The sequence below is a fragment of the Vanellus vanellus genome (assembly GCF_965231255.1).
Source record: "Vanellus vanellus genome assembly, chromosome: 2".
NCBI classification, from domain to species: Eukaryota; Metazoa; Chordata; class Aves; order Charadriiformes; family Charadriidae; genus Vanellus; species Vanellus vanellus.
Genome location: NC_138906.1, coordinates 52,211,745 through 52,235,357, shown reverse-complemented (window position 1 = coordinate 52,235,357; position 23,613 = coordinate 52,211,745). Strand labels below are relative to the sequence as shown.

The window sequence follows — 23,613 nt, the reverse complement described above, 5'->3', positions numbered from 1 at the left end:
GAGAGACTCAGCTGGGAAACAATTGGTGAAGTCAATTATGGAAACACTCCCAGTGAAGAATTACAGCAGACCTAACATCCAATGGAGACAAGTACCCATAGGTACTTCTGAGAGAAGCCCTCCAAGTGCAGGAAACCCCATCTTCCTTCACTAACCACAGGGAAGGGAAAAGGTAGCGATTAACAAGAGATATTAACAATCAGTTGCTTCCACTTAGGGAAGGAGAGAACTCAGCTGTGTCTCCCCCAGGGTTCCCGTGGGCAGGAGGGCCGGGCTGTGTTCCCACAGGAAGAGCAGCCCTCCTGAGAAAGGGGAGGGAAGCCCAGGGGAAAATAAATTACATGAATCAGTGCTCATTGATATCTGTGTCCGTTGCATGCAGAAGCAGCTGAAAAATACACTGGAGGGAGCTTCTCAGACATGAAGTTCCTTTCTGCGGCCGAGCAGAGCTAACAGCTCGCTTCTGGCGGGTGGGGGTGGTCCCATACCCGACTTGGCCAAACCATGGGTGCTCCCACTGCTTGCGTTACCTGCGGTGCTCATCAAGTTTCTCGGTGAGCTGGTACAAGTTTTCGGTATTGGACAACGCCGAAGGGAGCTCTTCCCATCATTGAAGCACGGACGCAGGCCTTTTTTGGAAATACCTTTTTTTGAAAACACCTTTTTTTTTTTTTTTTCCCTCCCTGGGGGTGCCCAGGAGCTCCCTTCTTCCAGTCGGACATCTCTTTCCGCTTAACTGGCAGAAATGGAATTATTTTTGCAATCCCATCTACCAAAGCCGTTAGAACCAGCTAACGGAAGAAGACGCAATTGCGCGCATATGCAATTACGGCAGGAGAAGCTTAATTTTCCTGAGAAAACACAGTGAAAACAGGTGGAGCACTACCCCCCAGCACCGCCCCCCGCCGCGGGTGCAGGGGCGGGGCCTCTGATTTGCATACTGCCTTCCCAGAATGCAGTGGGGCTGCCCCTGAGGCAGGGGAACGTATATTTTCGTTGCTCTACTTCCAGGTTTTTCTCTGGAATCGTGGCTTCCATCCCTCTGTTGGTGTTAGAGATGTAAATACGTTGCCAAAGAAAAACTAGGAGCGCCTCTTCACTAATAGCCGTAACTAAGGAGGTAGCTGACTGAGGGAGGTATAAATAGCTTTGCGGTGAAAAAGTCTTTTCGGCTGGTCCGAAGGTAGTGGGTTATCTCAATTGATTGTTCACAGTCAGTTACAGATTGATCTCCTCGTTCTCTCTTTCCCCCCTTCCCACTACTGCACTTGACTAGTCTTTTGCGCCTCCAGCAGAGCTCACAGATACAGTTTTCATCCACTTACTTCCAGTCCCTCAGTTATGACTTGGTGCAAGGGAAAGCACCCCCAAAAGTAAAAAAAAAAAAAAGAACTTTAAAATTTATAAGAATCCAGTACCTGTTATCTCAATATCCACACTTCCAGCCAAATTCCCCATGGTTCAGTTTGGCTGGCACTGCCTGCAGCCTCCAAAGCACAGAATGTAATCTGCTAATTTAGATTAGCTTGGTGACATGCCAAAAGCACAGCAGAGTGCTCCTGACAGAGGTGACCCTTTAGGACAGACAGAATTCACTACCTTAAGTATAACCTCACCTGTTGGCTCCTAACGCTGTGTTGGGATAGCTGAGTGCAGTGCATGGTGGCCAGCATCCCTCTTGCCTGCCTGGGGACCAAGGGGGCAGAGAAGATGGAGACGCACTCAGACACAAGGGGCGCACGCTCTTCTTGCCGTCACCATCCTCCCCTTAACTTGGTTAACATGAGGCAGCACACCTGCCGGCCTTCGCACCCCTTTTCCCAGGGCTGCAAGTGGGGAAATGGGTTAGAAGCAAATCAATAGCATAGTCCAGGTGCCAAATCTGGCTCTAGCACAATTAAGAGAGTTAATGAGTGAGAAATCTGGGGGTTTTAGAGCTTCGGGGGAAAGCCGAGAGCTTATCACGTTTGTTTTTGGCAGGAAAAACTCTAAGATTTTGTGGGAAGGGAAGATCTGGTCAATGATAGAAAATGCAGGCTCAGGGAACATAGGCACCTTGTGAGGAATTCACAGCATTTCTAAGCTAAGGGTGGTTTGGAGGAAGCCTGGACAGCACAGAGCAGTAGAGATTAACTTTTCTATTTTTTAATTCTGAAGTAATGGGCAGAGACCTGTCTGTTCTTCCTCAGAAAGACACAAAGGATTTCTGAGGAAAATGAAAATATATCTGCAGTAGTTAACCTGTTTTTGAAAACTAACTCCCACTTCTTTATGAATACAAACATAAATACATACCATTTAGTGAGCACAATTAAAAGTATTGCTAAGTATTTCTGTGAAGCAGTATAATAACCTCACTTTTGAAAGTATACCTGATCAGATAAAGGGAGTTTCAGAGTGCATTGGAGCACTTCTAAAGGTGCATTTCATCTTTTGATGTATCTCAAATCACCAGGTGTGGAGGGTTGGAAATTAAAGGTATCAATAGTTCAGGCATGTAAGGAGAAAAGAAGGATGTGCCAGCAGAGTTCAAAGTTACTACATAAAGAGTGAATTCATATTTTAATGGACATAAAGAAATAATACATGCTTTACAGAGGGAAAATACCCAAACAAAAACTGAAAATGACACTTAATTCTTTTTGGGGAAAAAAAAAATAATCTTTAGAAGCTAAAGTAAGACGTGTCAGCTGATTAAGTATTGCATTACAACGCTCCCTATCTTTGCTTTTCCTACCTCTTGGTTTCTTCATGTCCCCTTCTCACTGGTGCTTTGTTCTCTTCCATCCATTTTTTCCTTTCTTTTCTTTTTCTTGCCCTCAGCTCCGTACTTCCTTCCCTTTTCTTTAAAGCCCTTTACCTTCAGAAGTCTTTCCCCCAAATCAAGTAGCACAGAGATGTAATTCTCAAACCACCCTTTCTCCCACCTGCTTGGCTGCACGTGCAGGGATAAGGAGAAGATGCACCCCACCACCTCCCCTGAGCCACATGGACTATTGGCTGGGTGGGCTGGGAGCAGCAGCTCCATGCACCAGGTCTAGTGACCGAGTCATTGCCTCTGTCCACGCTCTCTTGCACAGCCTTGTTCCAGCATAACACAGGTCAGATCTACATTCTGGGTGAGAAGGACCTGCCTGCCCTATCAAGATGATCAGTAAGCTGGCCCTCTCTATCAGCTATCCAGTAACTTTTTGTTTTCTTTCTCTAACTTGACAAATTTTAATTTCTCTAAACAGATGCAGCAGAAGGGAGAGCCTGGCCCTCATGGGTAGAGAGTTAGAGCATCATCTCAAGAGATGCACCTCTGAGGATTTTTAGGGAAGAGGGAAGATGTCTCCTTGACCTTGGGCAGGTGCTATAACCACCATTATAAAATTGTGGAGGGTCAAACCTCCTGCTTAAAGAGAAATTCTTTGATGGAACATGTCAGTCACCTGCTTCCCAGAGGGAGTTTTACACTGAGGATCACAACAAACTGCAAGTCCATTCCCATGACCTCAAGAAATCTACCTAAGCCTGAAAGAGAGGTGGCTTTCAGGCCCTTTCCTCAGCATCCTCCGCTGGCTGAAGCGTGATTGCTCCTTACCACTCTGTTTTGGATCTTGTCCAAGGTGCTTAATTCTCCCATCCAGGAGGATTTTCCCCCTGTAGGTGCAACCCAGACCCCAAACTTCAGACTTTACATTCCACTGCAGGGACAAGTCACCTAATTTTTAGGTAAGAGTATTTTACTGGATTTAATAAATCATGACTTGGGATGAGGAAAACTTTGTTGCCACCATAAAGCTGGATGCGTCTTTCTTATTCTGAAAGGTTAACACTGTATTCAATTTAATGAAAGAGAGAAAAGAAAACTTGACCTTGGAGAAAGGAAGTGCCATAGACAGAGAAACACACAATAACCACTTCTTTCTGGTGGCAAACAGATGAATCCAGCAGGGTATTTTTGAATGCATTTGATGGACTCTCTGAAGTCAAAGTCTATGAAGCAACTAAATTTAGTTGTTGGTTTCTTTGCCTATTACTAGAGGAGCACCTCTTGAGTCAGGCAATGCTCATTCATTCTTTTAACATCATTAAAAATGTGTGGTCTAAATTGGTTACTGATAAGATAAAGATGAGGAAGGTTTCGAACCAGACCAGTTGTTCCCCCCCGCCCCCCCAAACAGTAATGCAAGATCTACAGTTCCCACTAGAACATCTTCATATTGTTCTACTTATTCTACCTCTGAGCTGATGCATTTCTCAGAGTAAAAGTCTTCCCAAATTTTCTTGCACTCATATAGTTATTGATACCTATTTGCTATTAGCCTATTTGGGTGATTAGCTGTATTGCCTGGTACTGCCTGTTACTCATGGTTACATACACATAGTAATTTTTACGTATTATCCTAATTTCCTTTTTCCTTTTCAAGCAGTATGTTTTCCATCAATGAGTTAGGTTTGGTCTTTCTAAGTGCAGTGTTTCACAGCCAAGAGGATGACTTTTTCCCTTATATACCCATAGTTCAACAGGATTGCCTCAGGCTAAGTACGTACTGTATGTCTGATGAAGGGTGACCATTCCTACAAGTCTCGGCAAAACAGGTTGCATTGTTAGGAAAAAACCCAACAAAATAGACACCGAATTTCTCCACCACTGAAGCTGTTTTCACATCACTGTGACCAAAGACAGACATTTTGAGCCTTACCTGTTCCAGTATGAGGAAGTGCCACCCTTATATCCACTGCTGTACTGCTATAGAAAACAGCATGCTTCAAGGATCTCATTATTACTTGTGGTACATCTTGGAAGTGAAAGAATTAAAACCAAAACCCACTGTGATTTTTTTTTTTTTTTTATTTAAAATGTGACTTTTCTATTTAAAGATTTGCTGGTTTGTTCAAACTGTACATGAGGGTGATCTCTCAGAAAAAGAGGCAAGTAGACTAGTAAGGCCACTTTTCAATGGACTGGTTAGTACACCAATAAACACCTCTCTTGATTCGCATCTGCTGTAGTTATGCACCCTATTACTGCTCTTTGAAAGGATCTTGAAGAAAGCTCTACCCAGCTGTCAGCAGGCCCTCTGTGAAGATCTGCTGGTTGGGAAAAGCTGTGGCTTAATTAAGCTAGTGGAGTTTTACTGGCTATCCTTTAGTTGTTAGATCATCTTACTGGCAATCCTTTAGTTGTTAGATCACCTTGAGACTGTAAAAGACCAAATGCACTCAAAGCACAAAAGAGCCAGACCCCACATTAAAATACAACTAAAATCTACTGTCCAAAGGCATCAGCAAAAGTAACAAGATATTTCATGTGGCAAGTGAATGCAAAATTGCCTTCCTTACTCAAAGCAGTACCACTTTCAAGAGGCATGTTCCATTTCCTGAATGAATTCTGTAGTTCAGAAATCAGTATTAGTGCAGCATCAGCGCTTAGCAGAGTTGTGGAGTTTTGGTTGTGTTGCACACATTTTTTTGGAACAGATACACAGGTTAAATGCAAGTTATTAGGCTGGATATGGAAGGTAAACAGCTGAAAACTTGTGGTCTGATATGTAAAGCAATCAGAATGAGCAAATGGTCCTGTCTAGCCTTGATTTCTCTGACTTTATGGAAATGTGAGTTACCATTTGCTTTTTTCTGAACCCACCTCTGCTGTATTTTCTTTTACTCTGCTTGTCATTCTGAGCAGCAATTTATCAGGCTGTATTGCTGAACAACTCCCCCCCTACTATAAGGCAAAACATCCTGAATTTCAGGAAGGCTACTGTAACTTAAACAAAGCAAGGAGCAGAGCATTAATCAAGAGCAGGTTGACAAGCATCAGCTTTCACTATGAATAACAACTGGCTGTTTAAAACACCAGCATGTGGAATCCATCAGCAGATTAGGTTACTGATTGTGATAGGGGTTTTCTTTACATGATTGGATTAAGTGTAGCTTTATTTTGTATACCTTTTTGTTAATCAAGCCACACACAGCTTGTGATCTGAACAAACAGCATTTCTGAAACTTCTACCTTTCTAATGTAAGGATTCATGGTAATTCACAGACCAGATCTCTTCCTCTCTATACACAGAAATGAAACTGAAGAATGGCCACATCCTTCCAGACCCCAAGCAGTCTCACCCAGTCTCTGCAAAGACATGATAATTTAGATTTCATGGTGTGTACAGAACATCCAGACATTCAGGAATGGTACAGAAAGCACTGCTGCAAAGGGTCAGATAACAGCACAGAGGCTTCATACAAAACCAGCTGTTCAGAGCACAGGAACTCCAGCACTAACATTAATATGACATCAGTTTGTGGGCCCTGAGAGCACATACAGTTGTGTCTAAAGGAATAGGCTTCAGTGTGGAGCAGCCTCCAAAGAAGTTGAGAGAAAGCAAGCTGACTTGTAAGCTCTGTGGGATTCTGGGCACAGATATCAAGACAGGTCACGCATGCCAGGGAAATATTTCTCCTGCCCATGGCTGCATGGCTTCATGTGACCTACCATGGGTGCATGTACAAAAAGGAGGGAAGCCCTCCCCTGACAGAATGCCCTAATATGCCAAAAGTCCTGCAACACCTCCATGCCTCAAGCTGTGCAGCACTACTAGCTGAAGTCCCAGAAGTGCCTGGCAACTGAGGCAAGATACTGCAGCATTGTCCATTTCCAATGCAGTCTGTGAGCAGATAAAACTTTGTGGAGTAGCCTCCAGCTCTGCAGTGCCTTGCTTGCTACCCGTCAAATCTTGGGCCGTACCCAGGCATCACTATAATTAACAGTTTTGAAGTACAAAACTGTTTAAAGGAAAAACCAAGTAAAAACCTTGACTGCAAAGAGACACGTCCCTCTGGTGTCAACAATCTCTTCCAGTACCAAAAAAGCTAGCACTTCATGCAGCATCAAGAGCCCAGACCAGTATTTACTGTCACCTTCCATGTCCCACAGACACAGTACAGACACTCACTCCAAGGAGCATCAGCTGTACTGGAGTTCCTGTCTACCTTAATCCTTGACCCTTCAGGGAAAGGAAGTGGCCCTGGAGAAGTCTCAAGTCTGACTACTTAAAGATGTGCTACAGTATACAGAAAAAAGATTGTTTTCTAGATGATGCATGTGTGGGAGATATTTACACCAGGCCAGACTCCTTGGAGCCCACCCAGGAACTGTTATTACTACACAAATCAGTCCCATGCTGAAGCATAAACTGCAGGCTTTCTTCCACCTGGAACTATAATCAGCAATGATGCTCATGTAGCTGTGGGTAAGAGCAAGTGAGGGGAGCTCCCTCGTTCTTCTGCACTGCATGCAGGTTTTTTTTCTTCTGTAAGAAGGGAACACCAAGGCTAGTCAGCAGCACTGAAGTACCCCAAATTCCATTAAAGTATTACCTAGGAAAGCATCCTAATGCTCCAGGAAGGGAAAAGCAGACATGCATAATGCATTTAAAAAATTCAAAAAGATGGTATGACCTGTTCCCCTTAAAAATCAATTTCATTAATATCAATTTTCAGGTAAAGAGCTTTACCTCTCTACAGAGATGTAGCCATCCCAGGGAGTTTCACAGAAAGCTGATGTGATGTTGATAGCACACACAGCAGGGGATAGGATACTGGAGCTAAGGAAAGCAGTTTGCTTTCCAGTATGACTGCCAAAAGTTGAGAGAAAACAGTATCCTCATCTTTGCTGGGAAGTGATCAAGACAAATATACCAGTTATGGGGTGCAGATGATAAGGTATGCGGTACAGCCAAGAACTCGCAGGAAATGCAGTCAGATGACACTAGTGTAAGGATAGATCAAATCCTCATTCCCTCTGCTGCTCATAACCCAAATCCATAACCTACTTGGGCTAACACTGCCTCCTCTTGCAGCTCACAGTTGTCAAGAAACTAAGTTAGCAATACTACAACTAGTGTATTCCTCTTCCTTATTCAGCTTGGACTCAAGCACTGCTGCTCCAGAACAAAATTCAGACCTATGAGCACAGCCCTGAAATAATCGTGTACCAGGTTGCCTCCACCTGCAGAGCCAAGGAAGAGAAAGACAGCAGGAGCACCATGCAAACACACCTTGGACACTCCCCTAGACCTTGTGCCTTTTATGCCACAAGGGCTCCCAGCAGGCTGGAGAGGTTATTTTCAGCCCAGAGTAGTGTCAGCTTCTGCTGGGAGGAAGAAGTCTACAGAAACAGTACAGCTTTGGCAATGATGTTAGTAAGTTAGCACCTGCAAGAAGAGAGGCAAGAAACTCTTATGCTCAACTTTGACAATTATTGTCCTGAGAAGAATGGAGCTTCAGCCCTGACTGCAGTGCCCACCACAAATAAGGGACTTTTCACCCTTCCTTCTACATGTTCCACATTTATCCTGTGTCCTCCTGTTGGTTAGATGACATCTGTTTTGGAATAAATCCCTACAAGCCTGTGACTAATAAGCAGGAGCAATTTACTTCCCTGCAGTATCAAACAAGGCATTTGCTTAGGTATAGAAGCTGATTAAGAACTGATTTTAAAAGTCTGTGCCTACTTCTTTGAAGAACTCAATTGATCTCAACTTGCAGGCAGGACAGAGCTTGCTACTTGGCTTGCTATTTTCTGAAGTTGAAAAAAGTCACCTCGAATGTAAGCTGGTGCTCAGCTAAGTCTGATCTTGGTCCCGTTGCCTATGCACAGACATTTATCACAGTTGATGGTCTTTGAAGGCTCTACAGAAAAGCTGCAAACAGAAATGGCAAGGAATGGGAAGATGATGCACTTGGTCTTGTAGGTGAAATACTGCCTAAGCTTAAATGTACAGACGTGTTTAAGACAGAAGAGAAAAAGCCCTCTACCATGAGAAGAGGAAACTGACAATGCCAGGTCCTGAAGTGAATGATTACATTGCTTTAACACAAAGCAGCAATTTAGATCTGATCCTGAATAGTTGCTTAACACTTCCCAGCTTTTGCTGGTAAACAGGAACTGAATAGCATTCAAGCACACCCCAGCACCCCATGGAGATTTGATACCATCCCCTTCGTTCACGATCTGGTGAGCTTTGTTCACTAGCTTCAGATAAATTGTTGTTAGTTAAGAGAAAGCCTTCATGCAGTCTCACACAACTCTAAGAATAATTCTACAGCCACACTTTGCTGAATAGGTTAACAGCCAGTCCCCTGTTAAGGCAGCAGGGAGGCACGTCCCTTCAACAGGGATGCAAAGTGCAGTAGGAAACTGTGCAGGGATTATGTACCCCCTTACAGGCCCTTTTGGGTCCTTGGACTGTACCTTAACAGCCACTTCCCAGACATGGGTTTACCCTTGCTAGACAGAAGACTGCATCTCCCCAGAATAAAAAAGATTGGGTGGTGATTTCAGATTTGCACACCCTCCAAAAAGTTGAAAACAAATGCAACATGGAAACACTGAAGGAAGACTGATGATATTGGTCTTCTGCAAAACAGAAAATAGTGCTGCTAGCAGAGCAATGCTACCCATTAAATGAAATATGCATCAAAACTGCCTCAGTGACACTTAAGTTGCACACACCGCAGCATCACAGCTCTGAGAAGAGACAGACAGTGCTTCTGAAGTATATAAACCTGCCACACCAACACGTCACATAAATTTATGAACATATCTAAACTGCGACATTCAAAATCAAAATCCACTTTTAAACACACAAACTTCCAAGTGGAGCACAGAGTAGATGTGATTGTCCTTTGTACCTGCAGTAATAGCTACAGGAATAAAGTCCATGAGAAGGTCTCGGTCTACTTCCCCAAAGAAGAATCACTACCAAACTTTCCTCTTTGCAAAAGGAAAGGAGACGGTGACACACAGATCTGATACCAGGATCCAAGCATTACCACCCACTAGATGCTCTTTCTGCTACACTCCAATTACTCCAAAAAATACTTGGCAAGATTAAGATATAAATGGGCCAATATGGACTAGTTGAGAGATAAATTAGAAAAAACTTGCTATTTTAACATCACCCTCTCTACAGAGGGGCACAAAGCAAAAGCAGACAGGTTTAGAGCACATTTAGTTAGCAAGTCACTGTGTTCTGTCTCAACAGGACTAATTCATTCACACTTTAGTAAACTTCCATTCTTACCCTCAGCAATGAATATAGTGATATAGTCACATGAATAGGTATACAGAAATATAACAGAAGAGAGACTGGCTCAAAGCACTGCTCCCCCCAGAAACCACACCAACAAATAAGACAAAGAAATCTGTTTGGCAGAGGGTTCTCTCTTTTTGGTTGTATCTTTTAACTTAAAAAAACAGCTGCATTGGAGTCAAATAATCAAGCTCAAGATAGTCACAAAAAATAAAGGATGTATTTTTCTCCAAAGATCAAAATCATAACTAACGTAAGACATTCATATCAGAGAAGTTCAGTGTCCAGAAAAACTTTCTGCCATATAAAAAAAAAAAAGATACTGCAATTGCTTTACTGCTCAAGAATTTCCTTGCTCAAACTGCTTAATTCTTCTCTCACAGTTTTGTCTGTAACTTGCTTTTAACTACAATGTACAAACAATTATTCTTCACCACCCTTATCTAAAGCTCTTCTTTTGTTCTGGAGAGTTTTGTTGCATGCTCCTCTATAAATTTGCTCAAATGCTCTAAATCTCTGTCTCCGCCTTCAAATTTAATAGGGTTGTTCTTCTTGTCCCTTGGAGCAAAGTAGATAGTAGGGAATCCCTCCACTTTGTAGCGGTCACTCATCACATCGTTGGCAGTAGCATCCATCTTGGCTATGACTAGATTCTTCTCATTCTTGTATTTTTTGCCTAGCTCAGTATACACTGGTTCTAGTTTCTTGCAGTGTCCACACCATGGGGCATAGAACTCTATGAGAACATCATTCTTTGGATCCATTACTATGGTATCAAAAGTTTTACCCACTACTACTTTCACAGGCCCTTTGTTATTTTTTGGCACTGGCTGGGACTTCACAATAGGCTTCAGTTTTCCTAAAAGGAAGCAAAACACACACCATTGTTAGAATACAGTAACAGCAATCCTTACAATCTCCCCCAATAAGAAAGGGCAGAAGTACACCGTCCTGCCAGGGAAAAAGCATTGCACCAGTAAATTAATTTACTTCTGCATGAAACACAGGCTAGTTTGCTGGTGACATTTTAGCAAGATAACGTTGTGAAATATGGGCAACAATTTGCTTCACAATTCTCTAGAACTTTCCTCCCTCTTTTTATGGCTGTCCATCCACAATATATTAGAAAGTGATTTATTATACTAGTCCCGTATACGAATAACAAACTCACACTTCAAAGATGCAAGAACACACTTGTTAGACTTGCCTAACATGTTCAGTGTTAGAATACAGCTAGATGCCACAGCATAGTCCAAGCAAAGTTAGTGAACTGAGATTAAAAAAATATCATAAAACAAGAAACATCCAAAAGCTTTAAGCTGCAGAAAAGTGTAAAGTTGCACATATGACTATCGTAGCCATAGCCTCAGGAAAACCTCTTGGAAGGGAACACAAAGCAAATGGCTTAGAGAACCCTATTTTCAAAACTGTACCTTTTTTGAATGCCAGTACAAATTGCCTGAGTACAGCAGAGTCAAATTCTTCTGGCTCCATGGCATATTTCTTGCCACCTTCATCCAGAATGGCAACATTGACATCCTCTCCACTCTCAAGCAGGCCCAAATCTTTTATTTCAGAAGAATAATCTTCCTCATCAGAAACAGCAAATATGTATTCAGGGAAGTCTTTGGCCACTTCCAGGACTTTGCCTCTCCAGTACTGAGTAGCTTAAAAACAGAACACAATAGGATTAGTAATCTCTAGTTACTGCTTGCTTCCTCTCAAAGTGGAAGAACGGTAATCTTAGCTAACTTACCAACACGATAATCAAAACTAAAGTCTACAGAATAATAGACAACCACTAGAGGACGCTTAGCATATCTTTTAGCATCGTTGGAAGGCTTGCGATGACCAACTAAAGGCAAAGCATGTTTTAGCACATGCTCTTTAATCTCTGATCCATCTGTAGAGTCCTGTTTAAAAAATAAAGAAAGAAGTTCAGACAAATGGATTTAAGCAGTATTTCTGTTACACGCTACTGGAAACTAATATTGATGCATGCATGAATAAACAATGCTGCCATGTTATTCTTCAAATCCTTGAGCACTAAAGATAATTTAGTATTCTACCTTCAATCTGAATATTGTAATGGTAAATTATTATTTGAATACATAACCTCTGGGTTTATTTTGTAAAGTTTTCTCAAACAAAGCAATACAATTTCAGGGGACAAACATGTTGCCTCAAATATCTAGTGAAGTGCTTCCAACAGGAAGATGCCAATTGCTCATATATACAAAGAAAGAGAACCTTCAATTTGTGCACAAACTTTCTAGCTTTGGACCAGCTACTCACTTTAAGATCCAAGACATGCATCTTGGGCTCATGCTTTGACTGAAATTTTTCTGGCTGCATGACAAGCAGTTTTCCCGGAGACGCTTTCAACAGTTTAGCAATCTCACTGCTGAAGGTGTGGTGGAACTTGTAATCTTCTCTTAAACCGTTAGCTGAAAAATTAAGGTTACAGAGAAGAAAAAGTCATCAAGAAGTGAACTGAGAGCCTCCGACTGAAACCTTGAGATTGCACTGCAAGGAAACTCTCTTCCCATTTTCACCGGGACACGGAATAACCCAGAGTCTTGGAGAACAGCTCTCATCCAGGTGTGAGAAGCATGTGAAAATGCATAGAATTTGAGTGTGCTGTTCAACAACCCATCTACTCGATGAGTTATTCTACATATTCAAAAACCCTGAACAGCTTCCAAAACATACACAGTGAAACAGCTATTTGTTTATAGTCTCCTACCTCTTGGCTTCCCCCCAAATAACAAAAAGTAGAGCTGGAAAGGAACTCAAAGTCACCCAGTCAATCCATTTGTTTTGGGGCAGCCTGGGAAAAAGTTCTGTACCTTGCCAAGCTGGAGCAACCAAATCGGCTCCTAATTCAACTATAAATGATGGCAGCCCCAGATGCAGGCATAGCCAGGGAAGAATTGCCCATACTGCTCTCAAGGCTCTGGCAGAAACCAAGAGTGGCTGTGGGTAGTTTGATCATGCCAGACACAGGGATTGATTAAAGGGACTGAGCACTTCAAGTGCTTAACCCGTTCTGTGTGATATCAAATATTAACAGAACCATCATTGTGTCACAACAAAGGGCTTTTTAAGAATAAACATTGCCAGGAATGGTCTAGCTAAACTGATCCAGAGGTGGATGATTATTCTTTCTCCAGGCCCCTCATCCCAAACATGTTCAGTAGAGACCAGTCTCTGGAACTGTCAGATATGAAACAAGCAATAGCAGATGGCAAAGCTAGCAAGGCTTTAAGCCAAGAAGTTGTGATTTATTCCTCAGCTTTCTAGTTTGCATGTTTTTAAGGACAGAGTACCAAGAGGAGGTATCTCCTGTGACTAGCTGATATTTTAGTTATAGCCTCAAAATCTGGTGTCAGCTTTTTTCTTGAGTACAAGTGGAAGACCACCCTTCAATCTCCTTCATTCCTCTCCAACCTCCCCCCACTGAACTAAGAGCAGAAATAAATGATCTCTCCATGCCCAAACTCCTGGACAGAATCTCAACAAAACATACATTAGTATTTTAAAACATTCTTTACCTGCTTCCTGATAGAGCTGATAGGTTTTGTCATTCTCTCCACTAAAGACACCGATGATGATGACATCATCCCCATCCCTCAGAAATTCCTGTACCTGCTTGGTTGCCTGAATCTGTTTGGATGGAGGACCAGCCTGTTCAATCATGTAGTCGACAATACCTGTGAGACAAACCCACCCCCAAAAAGTTGCTTAGAACATTTATTGAACTGAAAGGTTCAGGCATTCCCTCTATGACATTTTTTAATACCACATTTTCCATGAACACCCTTCTTTCTGTGCAGCCCTCCCACAATAACTAAAAGATGAAATCAGCAAAGCCTCAGTCCAAGCTTTTAAAGCTGTAGTTCTGGATATTCTCTTTCAGGTTGGTTTCAAAACAGGTGACCAAGCATGAGTTCCACGGATATCAGCTATCTTTCAAGTAACCTTCTTTTCCTAAACTCTAGACCCTTCACTGTCTCCTGACCTTGCTAAGAGCCAAAGTTCTACTTGAAGAGCCTTAAGTCCTCCCTCTTATTAAAACCTAGTATTGAGCAGTTTGCCAGCCCTTAAAGCACATTCCACTGCAATTAAAGGCTGCCCCGCCACTACTTCACCGTGTGTATTTAACTTACTTTACATTAAAAGGAGCTTACAGTACCACCATTAAGACGTTATAAAGACTAGAGACATTTATCCTGCTGGCCTATGTAGATATGACGGCACAGTTTTTCAGGTTTCCCCAACTACCATTGCTATGATGTTAACAAGTCTGCAGGTCCTATAGATAGATCAAAACACTTGTGGTCAAGCCCTCAGAAATAAGAAATAGCAGAAATTGCAGTACCATATTTTTCCCGTGGACCACTGTAGTCATAAGGTTTGCCCTTGCGGAATATTTTCAGAGTTGGGTAGCCAGTAACATCAAATTTCTTTGCAAGCTCAGTTTCAGCAGTGGCATCGACTTTAGCCAGGGGAATAGGAGGTGTGCGCTTGCTCAGCTCCTGGGCAGCCTTCTCGTATTCTGGAGCAAGCCTTTTGCAGTGTCCACACCTAGGGAAGGAGAGAGACAGGCACTTTTTACAAGCCATGAGTCCTGCAAGGCACCTTCTACCTCTGAATTAGAAGAGTTAAGTCTTCCAGAATGGAGAAAGTAGAAATGGGGTTATTCAATCCACAGAGGATGCTTCAGGCTAGGAAGACTTGCCTCTCCAACTTGAAGCTAGCCTCTATGTCTGGCCCCACATTACTATAGGTGGTTTCATTTTTAGAGGCCATTTTTAAACTAAGGACCCTTTGGTTTTCAGTATCTCTCAACATGTTCCCAAATCAGGAAATAAGGAGACTCTTCAGTGAAGTTTTGGAGACCCTCCTTGCTGAACAGGTCCAGTCTAGTTTTCAAGTGATTTGTAATGCAATCTTAGGTCCAGATTAGAACTAGGGTACACCAGAGCTACACACACCAGCACAAGGTAGGCCTCTTTAAAAGAGGCATAGCAACAGAAAACAAGTTCACTAAGCATATTCAGGCCAGCTGTGGTAGGAAAGTACAGGTGACTGCCTTCTTCCTTACCACGGAGCATAGAATTCCACCAGAATTATGTCAGCACCATTCACAACGTCGTCAAAATTATCCTGGGTCAATACCAGGGTAGCTTCTGGTGGAGGGGTCCAGTTTGGGTCAGAAACCTCCTTGACTTTGGCCACAATTGCTGAAATACAGTTCAATAGTCCAATTAGCAAGTTTGCATTATCATACCTGTAGCATATCAAATGCAAGAGTTGGTAACAGGAATTTAAAATCAGAGTGGCAAGCATGACCTTGGACCAAAGCTTACAGTCATGCTCACATAAGAACACTTTCTTAATCAAGGTCCTTTATGCTTTACTTCATTGTTGGTATTGCCAAGAAGGTCTTCTCTTCACCCCATAAAGCATCTGACTTACGCACAGCACAGATCTGTACTTTGCAGCACCGCAGCATGTGAATTCAATCTCAAAACAGACAGAAAAGATAGTTTTTCCCCTCTGACTGAAGCTGGACACATTCATTAAGAAGAAACAACTGTTTTTATATACAGTCAACATACAGACCAGATGTTTCTTATTAGCTGACCCTCCAGCTACCTCCTCTTCTAGTCAAGTCATATTTCTAGAAACCTTCCATCAATAACAGCACTAACCCACTACCCATAAATTTTTCCTCTAGCATGCAGCCAATTGAGAAGATAGGCAAAATTTCAGCCTTCATAATATTATTCTGCCTAAGATAAAGTAACTTGAGATCAAAGTCCTTCAAAATTGTCACATTAAGAAGCAAGACCATATACTACTTTGCTTTCTTACAGAGAATTGCAAAGGACTGGTGCTTACCATCTTCTGTCCGAGAACCATCATAGTCAACAGGTTGGCCTTTTTTCAGGATTTTGATGGTTGGGTAACCACTCACGTCAAAACGACTTGCTAGTGAAGTGGCTGCAGTAGCATCTACTTTGGCAACTGGAATAGGAGGATCATTTTCCTTCAGAGTTTTGGCTATCTTTTCATATTCAGGAGCAAACTGCTTGCAATGCCCACACCTGTCAGAGGAAGACAAACAGATACATAAACATAAAACAGACTCACAAGGGTCATCTGCTATTCTGCATTTCCAGGATGCCTTCTGACAGACATTCACAACATCAACATAAGAATATTTGTATTGCTATGTTTTCTGGTCATGGAGGTGTAGAGACTAACTGTAGCTAACATGCTGTTTTTTCAAATCTCTATTTTTTTTCCATTCAAAAGCTTTAAAACAAAATTGCAAACCTTGTACTGTACTTCTCACTCCTCCCTGACTCCCAAATATGGTCTCATTCAGACTTCAGCTTCTCCCTAATCTAGGTTCATCTTCTCTACCCAGCACCCTAAATTGAACTAAAGGAAAAATGAACCAGTAGTTATGTTGGCCTAATGAAATTTCACACCCACCATAGCACTGCAGCACCTGCTCTCTTCTCTGGCCACACCAGAACTCTTTGGGAAGAACAGAGGCTCCTGCTGCTAAAGCTAGCACAACAGAGGATACCAGCATAAGAAAAGCTGAATATAGCTTGACAAGCTGAAGATGAAACCAAGACAATGAAGAAAAAAAAAAAAAAAAAAAAGAGGGAAGCTTGTGTGTAGCAGACAGCCTATACTCCTTAGCCTCTCAACTAGCAGGAGGTGGAATAGAAAAAAAGAGAGGTGTTTAGTCTGTGATGACCACACATCTTTCTTCTTGGATAAATTAAGCTTCATGTTCAGTTTTCATGCAGGCAAACTACAGCTGCAGAAATAGTACCTGCAGCCAAGCAGGGATAGGATTGTCTGTAATGAAAGTAGCATTAGTTAAAATGCAACTCCATGTCAAGCAAGATCATATTCTCCCCTCTATTCAGAGACTACAAAAGGACAAACAAGTAGTCATCTTTATATCACTAAGCCATAAAGGAAGAGAGGTTCTGGCTGCAACGCTAATTCAGCAATCTGACTGCAAATCTATTCTACTCTTGTTTTCCCACTAACCATCCCTATTATTTGGGTCCATAAGAATGCAAGAGAAGATTCTTGCCTAAATTCTGTCTCAGTTGTATGCAGGTAAATCTATTGTAGGTCCCCTGAGCACACTGGTGTGTTACTCTGTGTACCCTGGTACGCCAGCAGAAATATCATCATTAGGTAGATGTATTAGGCACTGCTTAAATTGAGAATACAAACAAGCTCTGTCCTTACTCACACCACACCTTTCTGGCAGGGACAGAGATTTGAATTTGAGAAGGAAAAACTTCTAGCAGTTCCCTTACTAGGGAAGTCTCCATTCCTTCATCTAGTTGAGGAAGTGCACAAGTCCTCAGTGGGCAAGCACAAGGACACAATAGCACCCTGCGAGACCATGCTGCATAACTTTCCTGGGGCTCACTGGGATTGTCTCTGTTCCCTGATGGGCACAGAGCAGGGATGGAACCAGGGCTGTGCTTTCCCTGGCATGGGATCCCTCAGCATGACTCACATCTGTGGAGAAAGAGTAGCCTGTTGTCTATAACATGGTACAGGTGAAGGGAAAAGGGTATCTCTGCACCACCAGAACCATGTCCTACCCTGGACTATAGCAGAGTCCAGTGCTTCTCCTGCAGGCAAGCTACTCCTACAGCATCTTTAAAATTGCAACCCAAGCTCAGTTTTTAGGAGTGTGCCTTGTCAGAGATGCCACCAACATCCACCCCATCTGGCACCTAAGGAGGTAACACAGGCTGTGAACCCACCATGGTGCATAGAACTCCAGCAGCACAGTGTCCTTGTCTGCAGTAAAGGTGTCAAAATTTGCATCATTCAGGACTAATACACCATTTTCTTCTTTAACTTCAGAATCATCATCATCATCTTCGTCATCTTCATCGTCATCATCACCATCATCATCAGCTTCTTTTGTAACAGATTCTGGAAAAGTAAAAGTGTAAGTGCAGTAGAGATTAGATTGTGTCTAGTTTAACATTAAAATAACACTACCAGGTTAAAGATGGATTAAGTATATCCTGTGGTTAAAAAAAGTATCAACACAGGTTAGCTCCTGCTCTACATACAATGACAGCTATGTCAGTTTGCAAAGAGCTTGGACTCTGATGTTTGACCAGTCCCATTTCATTTCTGTCCACGCTATGCAAGCTAACAATATCAATATATCAGTAAAGTGTCAACATGTATTTTGCTCTTCAGAGCAAACTAACAAAACAGACACAACAAGAATTAATGCATACAGACCTAAGCGACAATTGCTACCAAGGTCTGTTGGGTATCTTGTTGAAATGTGGGAAATGAGGCACCAGACATGTTTTGTTGGGTAAGAAGGGCACATAGATGATACCTGAATTCAAACAGAAGCCCTCCATCATGCAGCAAAAGGGCTGTCCTTCAAATGCAGCAACTTGTGGCTGGAAAAATTAGGTGTCTTGTACCAAAAAAGCAAATGTTATTTGTCCCTAGTGCTTCCCTTGTACCCCTACCCACTACACCTGTAACACCATAATTGCTATGCACTCGCTGTCTGAAGGTCAAATAAACAAACAGGCTTGCTATAAACTCAAATGCTATCATTTCAGTATTACCAAGGTGGTTTAGAGGCAGCACTTCAAAATTATGCTTCTGTTCCTGACTGCCCAATCCCACCCCTGCCACCTCAATATATCTTTCTTTCACTTACAGCAATGTTTCAGGTCTGCAATTCATTGAAGAGGCTTTCTACCCACAGGAGCATCAGTCTGCTCTGTATCAGCACTAGGCTGCAAAGTGACTGTAAAATCAAATACGTGACTGTCACAGGAGTCCTGTGAAAACCCACTCCTATGCACTTGGCACATGCAAGGTACTCTTCTAAAATAAATGGAGTGAAAACCTCTTTCAAAGAACTTTTGGGGAGGCCTTTGATTTAAGGAGACCAAAACTGCTGGTTCAGAACAGGCCTTTCAAGTAACTGAAAGCAGAGCTGCTAAATTACCAAAGCAAAGTTAGCACATGAACAGGACATTTCAACTGCTTCAATCTTTGTTGGCTTGGAATTTGAGATGGTTTCTTTAATATTTAATCTTTCACATGTTCCTTTAAACTTTTTATTTAAACTGCTATCATACAAGGCAAGCAGAACTTCCTGAATGACTTTGGAGAAATTTCAGTCACAGAACAAGTAATAAAAATATAATACCTCATCCCAAATGAAAACTGTGCAACGATGAAGCTAAGGCCCTTTCAACCACTGGGAGCCCCAGGATTACAAAAAGAAAAATATTAAGGTTTCTTGTTTAAAACTATTCTCTACTTAACTTTAATTGGCTTTTGACTAAGCTGACAGGAGTTAGCAGTAGGACAGCAAATCATGTACACGTAAGCTACTTATTTTCAGGACAAGAATCATGAAAATATTCTGATTTCACCTGGAATTTGAGAGTTAAGAATGACAAATATGTTGTTCCCAGGTATGAAAGTGCTAAAAACAAAACCCGCTATTCTCAGACCAATGGCAGACAATAGGAACAAGCTCACTGCAGACAAAATGATGCCATTAAATTGCAATAGCCATTTTTCTCTTAAGAGGTATTAAAAAAAAAGCCTATATGGTCTCAGAAAACAATATATGCTTTAATTTTATTTAGAACCCAACTTTATACACCACCAAAATATGAAAGCTTCCAATACAGGGACAGATCACAGGAGATCATTTATCACATAACAATAGTCAGCTGGATTAAGTTTCTTTAACAACTACTACAGTTTCATCTGATCTACAAAGCAGCTAAAAGCACTATTTGCAAGTGGACAATGCCTCCTGTGTTGCTGCCTCTGAGCACTTGCAGCGAGAGGGCTGAACGGTCAAACACCCTTGAAATGAATCTATGGCAGTCATGTACCTACAGGACTGTACTGGTAAAAAAGCTAGTTGACAGGGGGTTTCACCAGTCAAAACTTCTGCTTACATGCATGCCCAGCAGTTTTGAGGGCTATGTTTCACCACAGGGTGTTTGTGGTTGGTCTGTGCCCAAATTCCCAGCAAGTTGCGCAATGTCCATTGCTTTTCCAAGCAAATACTTCAGACTTGATTTTTCCTGACACAAAGGAATTTCAGCAAAACTAGCCAGCCAGTTCTGCTCATGCATCTCAAACTAACCACCAGGCTGCAACTCTCATTCCTGCTTACTATAACTACCTGCTCTCAAAAAGGAGAAAGAGACCACTGCAACTGCTGTGGCATAGGCTCATGGTTTAGAAAGCCGAGAACAAAGCATCACCTACAAAAACATACTGCACAAGTGGAAAATGTTAAGCCACTAGATCTAACACCCATGACTGAAATTATTCTGTATCTATACAGACACTGCAAGTGTCTGTATAGTCTGCCAACATAAAACTTCCTTTACAGCGACACATTGTCACAGGCATTATACACGCCCACTTCCTTCTCCTCAGAGATGGAGGCAGGACAGTAGCACCTAACAGCAGGACTACAGCTTTTCCCAATTGGCTTACAGAAATCCTGCATTAAAAAAAAAAAAGCTAACCATACCTACAGATTTGTCCTTATGTGTGCAAACTCACCATCTGTAGTCTCCAGCTTCACCGATACCTAATGTTCCCTTTAGTGTTGGGACTGAAAGACCTGCTTCAAGGACCTGACCAAGTATAGGAGAAGTGAGTGGGACTATTTTTTTTTTCCCCCTCACAAAGAGCAAGAAACTTTGCTCTGAGAACATATACAGAATAAGTCTAACTGTGACACCTGAAATGGCAGAAGTCACTAATAAATATTTGCGTAAGACTGCTCAGGAAAATAAAATAGCTGCACCCAAACTGAAGTGTCTTTGCTTCTTAAAGCTACTTGCAAAGCAGGTGGACAAAACAAGTGACAGCTGTGGCTAAAACCTGCCCTCCAGTAAAATATAGACCACTCCCTTTTACTCCAACAAAGCACTTCCACAAATTTCAACACATTACTACACAAGTCAAAAATCCACAATGAAAATGACACTCATTTTAAGACTTCAGTGCATGATGCTGGCTGGCAGGCCTTCTTCAGGATGACAGCTACTCTAACCAAAATTAACTCTTATAGTAACTTCACTGAACTTCCAGCATTTATTGGAAGTCTGGCCTAGTAACTTTTTGTTAAGTAGGGTGAATCTCACATGAAAAAGCCACATCCCGACATCAATGACTTCTGGATTCTGCATGAAAATTTCCTTTTGAGGAGGGTACTGCAGTGTCTGTTTCTCAACTGGATGAGCTCAGTTTTCAGAAACACGAAAGTCAAGACCTGTAATCTGTTGCTAGGGCATTCAAAAGCCTTTTTATGAAAACAGTCTTCCTCAGTCTTTTCAGTAGTGGATCCTCTACACAAACCCCTCCTTTTCCTTTATCAGGATGCAAAGGATGTAACAGTCATGACCTATGCAAAACTGGCTTCAAGCACATTTGCCTCACTGCCCTAGCCAAACTTCACTTCCAAAACCATACAGTGCAACACACCTGGTTTCAGCTGAATTTTTCATCTCCTGAACCATCAGTTTGCATAAGGTTACTTGCTTGTTGCAAAGTAAATTTGTTTGACTTCATACAAGTTTGCATTTCAAGGCCAAAAATAGCCACATGCATTTTAAAGTGAAAGCTTGGTAGAGCTCAGTTCATGGTTTATATACAACTTTGAGATACACAGTAGAAATAAGAAAATTATTCAAGTTGTGCAATGGATTAGTGTTAAACTTGCACACAGGAGGAAATACTTTCATCATTGTGCATCTTTGATCCCGAAAACTCATATAATGAGAAGAGCAGCACACTTGGGATGAGAGCCTCGCCCATGAGAAGCTGAGCTACTGCTGTCAGCCAGGCTTCACTGCAACATCACAGGTGTTACTTCATCATTTGAAGGTAGTAGGGGAAATCAGTACTGGGCTTTGCACATGCTACAAAGCAATGCTAAACAAGTGTTCTAGCTAAAAGCACGGAAACAGATATAATACAGAATCTTCCCGTGAAGCTTTTTTTTTAATTCTAGGCTGAAATACATGTATCTCCTTACCGCAGACGCTATATCCTACCAAAAAATATAATCTCTTGATCCTTATCCTACAGATCATACAGTTGGTCACACAGATAAGGTACCTGATATAAATGCATTTTTCAAGTTTCAGTGCCTATTCACTGAGTAAGAATATGTAGGACAAGAGTTCAGGAGGTCATTCATAATCCGGTCTCCCTGAACACCCTCTAATACTTAACATAGAGCAGTGTTAATGTAGGAAATAGGAAAGATGTAGGATTTCTCAAAATCCACGTGAAATACGCTTAAAAGCAGAAAAGAAGCACCTTCAAAGGCTTGCCTCCTACGTACAAGCTCTAAACTTAAGCCAGAGCAGCTTTGTTTCAGCTAATTTTGGAAAGCAGAGGACACTCGTCTGTTAAGTTCAAAGACAATGGGAAGAAACACCAATAAACTAGCAACACACAGCCTTCTTTCTGGGCAAGAAAACCCAAATCAGCTTGAAACACACAGAATGCACAGATCCCCTGAATTAAGGGGTAACGAAAAGAGCACTCCGTCGCGTAACAAAATTGCAAATTTACCGGTAATTTAAAAGCCAGTAACCGCCAACATAGCTAATTACTAGCTTTTAATTCCCTGTTTAGAAGAGGCGAGGCAGAGCTGCCGCACGGCGAAGGAGAAACGAACAGGGTTGTGACCGACAGGCTCTCCGAGACACCCGCGCCCTCGTGGAGGGGGATCAGCGCCCTTCCTCTGCCGGCTCAACTCAGAGGCCTGCAGGGAGCAGCCGGCCGCCGCCCGCCAGCGCGGCCCGGCCCCTGCGGAGCCTCGCCGGGCCCGGGCTCCCCACAGCGCCCGACGCCGGGGCCACGCACCCGCGCCTCGTCGGGGGTAGGGGTGTGGGGGACGGGGAGCCAGGCCGCGCCCCAGCGGCCGAGGCACCCACGCTCCCAGTTTTCGCCGCCGGCCCGCTCCCCACCTCACCCGCACGCAGCCCGCCCCTCGCCCACGCACACCCTCAGACCCCCGCGCTCTCACCCCCGTCGTCGTCGTCCTCCTCCGCCGCCGCGCCCCGCGCCAGCAGGGCGATCTGGGCCAGCCCCAGCAGCAGCACCAGCACCCACAGCCCCCTCGGCCTCATCCCGCCGCCGCTCCTCAGCCCAGCTCCTCAGCTCAGCCCAGCCCACTTCGCTCCACTCCGGCCCGCCGCGCCCCTCGCGGTACGCCGCGCCCCCCTGATTGGCTGTTGCCCTGCGAGGCGGGCGGTGCGGCCGCCAATGGCCTTGGCGCACCCCTCCGAAGGGGCCCTACCGCGCAATGCCCCGGCGCGCGTGGCACGGCGTTCCCAGCGTCCCCTGCCCCAGCAGCAGCAGCCGCTGCGCCCCGGCAGGAGACGCGAGCGCGACCGGCGTGAGAAGCGGGCGGGCGGGCGCGCGCGCCACC

General features: G+C 43.1%; 1 protein-coding gene across 1 annotated transcript; it reads right to left on the bottom strand.

Moving 5' to 3' along the window:
* Positions 1-10,283: 10,283 nt before the first annotated feature.
* PDIA4 (protein disulfide isomerase family A member 4) lies at positions 10,284-23,351 on the bottom strand. The gene is made up of 10 exons (XM_082499436.1): positions 23,209-23,351; positions 17,906-18,080; positions 15,993-16,198; positions 15,193-15,331; positions 14,467-14,672; positions 13,640-13,798; positions 12,381-12,532; positions 11,842-11,998; positions 11,519-11,752; positions 10,284-10,944 (listed from the first exon to the last, which is right to left on the bottom strand). Exons 1-10 carry the CDS (start codon positions 23,309-23,311, stop codon positions 10,529-10,531), a joined length of 1,947 nt encoding a protein of 648 aa, XP_082355562.1. The 5' UTR covers positions 23,312-23,351; the 3' UTR covers positions 10,284-10,528.
* Between the last annotated feature and the right edge of the window lie 262 nt (positions 23,352-23,613).